The sequence below is a fragment of the Miscanthus floridulus genome, chromosome 1 (assembly GCF_019320115.1).
Source record: "Miscanthus floridulus cultivar M001 chromosome 1, ASM1932011v1, whole genome shotgun sequence".
Taxonomy (NCBI): Eukaryota; Viridiplantae; Streptophyta; class Magnoliopsida; order Poales; family Poaceae; genus Miscanthus; species Miscanthus floridulus.
In genome coordinates, this window is record NC_089580.1 from 23,066,548 (window position 1) to 23,073,262 (window position 6,715).

The following is a 6,715-nucleotide window of genomic DNA, read 5'->3' on the forward strand; positions in this document are numbered from 1 at the left end:
ACCTAGGCCGCTGCCCGGGCTCCCCCGCAACCTGCATTTTAGGACCAAAGGCCCAGCACAGAGAAACAGGTCCAGTGGGAGGGGCGCCACCACGGCTTCACGCTACCGCGCATCACGGGAAAGTTGTTTCGCCCAGGCTCTTGGATTGCTGGCTCCGCCACTGCCCAAAACCACATATCTGTTTTCCATATTAGAAATCAGGCTGTTCGCTTGTTCGTATATGATCGTAGACCAAACCAGCCAGCACTAATGATCCACATCGTTTCCGCCGAAACGAACCGGCTGATACGGACGCGACGAGCGGCAAGACAGGAGGTGTGGCAAGGATGCAGCGTGCAAGAACGCCGCCCTCAATGGCTACAAGGAGAGGCCCACTCAGAATGGAAACCGGCGAACACCCCAATCTCTGAAACCACAGGTTTCCTACCCTTTCGAGCTCACAAGCCGAAATGGCTTCTCAGGCATGAAACAGCTTACCTCTCTCTTATTTAGTTGCTGTTTGGTTCCTTTCCCTTCTCCTAAAATTCCTGTCACATCGAATGTTTAGACACATACATGGAGTATTAAATATAGACTAATTACGAAACTAATTACATAACTTGCGACTAATTTACGAGACGAATCTTTTAAGCCTAATTAGTCCATGATTTGACAACATTGTGCTACAGTAAACATATGCTAATAATAGATTAATTAGGCTTAAAAAATTCATCTCGAAAATGAGCCTCCTTCTATATAATTAGTTTTGTAATTAATTTATATTTAATACTCCTTATTAGCCTCTAAACATTTGATATGACATAAATTTTAGGAGCGCCTAAAGAACCAAACACCCCCTTAATTTTCTTATCTAGTCAGCGATATGTTTATATATATGGTAGCCCATTTAATGCATACTTCTTGTGGGTCTCAAAATAATGGGGATCTTACTTTTCGAGGAGTTAAAACATCTTAAATTTGATCAAATATATAAGAAATGATAAAAGTAATCACAAATTGTATTACCTGTTTAAAAATATGAATGTTGATATTATTTTTAAAAATTTAGTCAATTTTAGGATCGTTTGATGTGCGGAAACGGGATTTTTTTTTTTGACGGGGGTGGCATCTGGTTTGGAGTGTAGTATATGGTAGGAGGGTTTGGACTACCAAACCGACGTGGGCTACTCCTATGTACGAGTATTTATTGGACTATTTATTACTGCAAGGCCAGCATGACAGTGCTGCCACCCCATACATAAATACTGACCGGGCGTGCAAACGCACATAAATTATGCGGACAACGCAACCACGGCATATGAGGCCACGTTTAGCCCGTGTTTAGTTCCGAAATAAACTTTCTAAAAAGTGCTACAGTACCTATGACATCGGATCTTGTGATATATGTATGGAGTATTAAACGTAGACGAAAAAAAAACTAATTACACAGTTTGGTTGGACAATCATGAGACGAACGTTTTGAGCCTAATTAGTCCATAATTGAATACTAATTATCAAATAAAAACGAAATTGCTATAGTAACCAAATTTCTAAATTTCATCCAACTAAGAGGCCTGAGCCATGAGCTTGATTTGTTTTCGCCCTCCATGACCAGTAGCGGTCATTGTTAAAGAATCCTTTCGCACAGGTGCTGCCCCAGGGCGAAAGTTACCGAGTTTTTCTGTAGGGCTGGTATCAAAAGTTATCGTATCAGTACATGGCAATGGCATAGTAAAAAGTTTTACTACTCGATTTCAAAACTTTGCCATTGCCACTCCAAGGTTAAAGGGCAGAGAAGCACCGAGAGACACGTCAAAGCAGGGCAAAGAGGGTCAGCGGCCTGACCTGCGCAAAACCCCGCTCTCAGCTCTCGCCAAAACCCCCCAAGAAGCCGCAAGGGAACGGAACCCCCCCCCCCCCCCCCCCCCCCCCCCCCCCCCCCCAAGCGGCGGCGGCGGTGTGTAGGCTGCGCAGAGAGAGACAGCGAGGGATCGTAAGCTGTTGGCAGTGGTGGTCTTGGAATGCAGCAGCAACACCTGATGCAGATGAACCAGAACATGATTGGGGGCTACACCTCGCCTGCCGCTGTGACCACCGATCTCATCCAGCAGGTCCTTATCCTAACCCAAATCCCCCCATCCCTCCCCGCCCCCGCTCTACCCTCGTGTCTTTGAATCTTTTCTTCTTTGTTTGTGCCGTGATCTTGCCTTCGCTATCACTTTTGGATTCTTCGCTCGTCAGAGTATCAGATATGAGTCAAAGTTCTCACTTTTTCCGTTCTTCTTCCCTCCCTGAAAATTTTCCCAATCTCTTGCTTTCTTGATTTTTCTCTGCACTAGTATCTTCACGTTTACTTGCATTTTTTTAATCTGTAAATGCAAATATTCTTTTTGGCGATTTGAAAAACACCCCCTCTCTTTATATCAATCTTTCGTGATATTCGAAATAGTTGTACTAGTTCACACTTCCTGGTACATAGGGCTTTCAGTTTATCCCTTCTCTTCTGTTCTTCGTGTTGATTTCTTTTTCTTTTTTCATCTTTCGATTGATCCCATGTCCTTGTGTCATTTTATATTGACGTGTTTTCAGATGGTCCCTCGTTTCTGATTTCCTCTGCAGTTCAAACTGCCGCAGTCTATTTGGTCCTATTCTTTTGCTGCTGTCGCCCACATGATTTGAATACCTCCGTTCAGCCCGTTCGCTTGGTCGTAAACGATCCTAAATTTCCAGTTGGCAATAATGTTTTTCTCTTACACCAAATCAGTTATTTTTCTCTCACACCAAATCAGCCAGCAGTAAATAATCCGGATATGGCCTCCCAATCTCCGCATCTAAACCCAACCCTTTGTAGCTCGGTTTGGTTGGTGGTCTGCTGTGAATGATCATACATCCCCCTGCTGTTTTTCGCAAGCAGTAACGATGCCAGGCCTGCACCCTGCACCTGTCTCCTGCCTAGCGATCTTTAAAGCCTGGCCAGGCGGGCATCATGTGGGATATTTCCATCGAAGGAAACATATAAAAGCTGTGAGATTTGCATAGACATCAAATATTTGGGATATTCCATCAAAGGAAACATATAAAAGGACTAGTAGTATCAAATATCTTATTACGAGCTCACAGGCAGGCCCTTATTGGCCGTGCTGTGGGTGAACATGATCTGGACCATATTCTGAAATTCATGTAGGTAGGAGCGAATGTAGGTTCGCGTGCGCTGTACTGCCGGACGCCCATTGGAGTTTGACTGTTAGACCCTTAAAAAGCTCCAGCTTCACAGCCAAACGCCGAAATGCTAACAGCCAGGGGCCCGGACTGCGGACTGCATGTCCTGACCTTGCCTGATGCCTAGTATGTTTGCATGCTCCCGTGTCAGTCAATGATTCAATGATTGAGTGAGAAACCAGGGTATCAATCATTGAATCTCCACGGTAGTTCATTGGAGATGAACTGCCGTGTTGGTCAGTCGTGGAGCAAATGCACCGCCTGGCGCCCAAGTAAATTGTTCACTGGTCTGCAAAGTATTTGAGACTTGATTTCTTCGTTAGCTGAATAGCAGTACATGGATGAGATAGATGCTCCCGTCTGTGGTCAGTGATGATAGATACAGTACATGCGTCTCCTGGATTGTATTGACATGCTAATACGTTTTCGACCCTGAACTGTGCAGTACCTGGATGAGAACAAGCAGCTGATCCTGGCCATCCTCGACAACCAGAACAATGGCAAGGTGGAGGAGTGCGAACGGTGAGTTACTGAGTTTCATGTTCATCTCCCAGCATGATTGTTATGGATGTAGTAGCAGCTAGACTCTCTAGCAGCTGTAACTTGTGTTAACATGGACAAGAATGCCCCTTTGTTCAGTCTAGCATCAAACAAGCCTAATTTGTCTACTGTTAAAACATGTTTCTTGCTAAAATGCTCCTTTCGCGATGAATGATTCCATATTTGCACAGTCCAATACTGGTTAGTCTGCTGTAGCTCATGCATTGATTAATATATTTGGCAAATGTTCACGTGATAAAGCATGTGATTAGTTCTGTAGCACCAACCATGTACTGTTTTGTTCAGTCTACTGTTTTTGTGGCCTGTAATGGCATCATGTCAATGTCATATATCACACCTTCTATAGTTTTTCCATAACTGAATCAACTTCTGATGTTTCTTTCTCAATCATCGTTCCAAAGTAAAAGAGACTGGTAAAAGAGACTTCGGGACCGATTAGTTCCCTCACAAAATGCCAAAATTTTCAAAATTCCCCGTCACATCGAATCTTTAGACGCATGCATGAAGTATTAAATATAAATAAAAAATAAAACTAATTACACAGTTTAGACGAAATACACGAGACGAATCTTTTAAGCCTAATTAGACTATGATTGGACACTAATTGCTAAATAATAACAAAAACTGCTACAGTGTTATTTTGTCAAATTTTTCGGCATCTAAACAGGCCCTTCTTTAGTTTATATATATCTGATGACAACCATGCATGATTATGTAGTGCACCCGTTTAGGACCTGTTTGGCAGGGCTCCTCTTCGGCTCCGGCTCCGGCTCCTCCAGAGGAGCCCTGCCAAACGTTTTCTTAGAAAGAGCTGTTTTTTAGTAAAAAACAGAGGAGCCGGAGCCGTTTTGGAGGTGCCACAATTTGTGGCTCCTCCAAAACGGCTCCGGCTCCTCCGGAGGAGCCCCTCAGGAGGAGCCGTGCCAAACAGGTCCTTAGTTGGCTGCCCAAGTTAGCGCCGCCGGACTTTGCTTTTACAGTAGTGCACTGTAGCATTTCGTTTATATTTGGTAATAATTGTTCAATCGTTGACTAATTAGACTCAAAGCGTTCGTCTCGCAAAGTACAACCAAACTGTGTAATTAGTTTTTGATTTCGTCAACATTTAGTACTCTGTGCATGTACCACAAGTTTGATGTGACGGGAAATCTTCCTTTTGCATAGTGCCAAAGTTTGGATTTTGGGGTAACTAAAGGGCCAGATATCCTCGTAAGCTGAGTGTTCTCGTGTCTGCCACCTGATGCTGTCTTGCAGGCACCAAGCTAAGCTCCAGCACAACCTCATGTACCTGGCCGCCATTGCTGACAGCCAGCCGCCACAGACCGCACCGCTATCACAGGTACTGCTAATGCTGCTCGTCGGCGTGGCCCTTGCTGCTCTAACACCCAAGCATTTTCATTAGCGGATCAAGGGTTGGGTCGCTCATCTCACTTGGCATGTCTGCAGTATCCGTCCAACCTGATGATGCAGCCGGGTCCTCGGTACATGCCACCGCAGTCCGGGCAGATGATGAGCCCGCAGTCGCTAATGGCCGCGCGGTCCTCCATGATGTACGCGCATCTGTCCATGTCACCGCTCCAGCAGCAGCAGGCAGCGCACGGCCAGCTGGGCATGGCTTCAGGGGCGGGCGGTGGCACGACCAGTGGGTTCAGCATCCTCCACGGCGAGGCCAGCATGGGCGGTGGTGTAGGCGCTGGCACCGGCAACAGCATGATGAACGCCGGCATGTTCTCAGGCTTTGGCCGCAGCGGCAGTGGCGCCAAGGAGGGATCGACATCGCTGTCTGTTGACGTCCGGGGTGGTACCAGCTCCGGCGCGCAGAGCGGGGATGGCGAGTACCTGAAAGCAGGCACCGAGGAAGAAGGCAGTTAAGACGATGTCACTAGCACTGGCATCGGCATGGCATAGCAGCAGGATTAGCAGGTAGCTTTGAGGAACGAGGAGGGGTAGTAGTGTAGTAATGGTAGCACTAGTATGTAGTCGGTAAGGTAGGGTTGTTCCATAGAACCTGGAGGTGGTAGTGACCAGCATGCATGCATGATGGTCACTTGTTTTGGATGTACGTTGCAGGTTCTCCCCCAAGATGTAGTATGGAACGTTGCTGGTGACCTCTTTGCGCGAACAACGAAGTGTTGATGATCTTGACCAAAAAAAAAAAAAAAACTTTTCACTACTACCTTTTGATCTTGTGATTGTTGTTGGAACACTTCAGTTTCGAAGAAGCACTGGACACGATATGAGGATGCAAGGGCCCAATCATGGCGACTTAGGATGTGTTTGGTTTGAAAGATATTCATGGACGGAGATAACAATTCATATTTTGAAAGTATGAGAAAGAATATTCTCTCTATATGGTGGATGAGGCTACAAGAAAAGACCTGATGTGCTCATCTATATTTTCTAATCTTGGTCATTATTAATAAATTAAGGATTGTTAGTATGTTCTAATTTTTGTCATTATTAATAAAAAGGTTAATTAGTATGTTATATTAGTACTTAATTATGATGGTAAGATTAGTTTTGATTAGTGGTTCTACGTTAGCTAGCGCATGACTTGTGTGCCAATTAACATATTTTATTTTTAATTAGTAATTATCTTGAAAAAATAGTGTCCGTGCATATTTATTTATGTATGACTATTTGTTATTAGTTCGGTTAAAGAAATACAGCCTGTTAGCTTAGTCGTAAACGATCGTGGATTATAAGTCAGAACAATATTTTTCTCTCACACCAAACCAGCCAACAGTAATAATTCACGATCGTTTCAGCCAAAACGAACTGGCTGATAATTAGTGAACTACTATCCTATCCATCCAATCAAACAAAAAAATATATTTGTCATATCCATCGAACCAAACATGGTACAGATAGCCCTATCCTAAAATCTATGGATGATCGTATCCAATTCAACGCTGCCGTCAAATCAAACACACCCTAAGAGGACTCGGCCCCCAAC

General features: G+C 44.5%; 1 protein-coding gene across 1 annotated transcript; it reads left to right on the plus strand.

The window, feature by feature from the left end:
• Positions 1-1,938: 1,938 nt before the first annotated feature.
• LOC136476076 (GRF-interacting factor 1-like) lies at positions 1,939-5,903 on the plus strand. The gene is made up of 4 exons (XM_066473756.1): positions 1,939-2,090; positions 3,644-3,720; positions 5,014-5,098; positions 5,206-5,903. The coding sequence occupies exons 1-4, from the start codon at positions 2,001-2,003 to the stop codon at positions 5,629-5,631; spliced, it is 678 nt and encodes a 225-aa protein (XP_066329853.1). The 5' UTR covers positions 1,939-2,000; the 3' UTR covers positions 5,632-5,903.
• Positions 5,904-6,715: the final 812 nt, after the last annotated feature.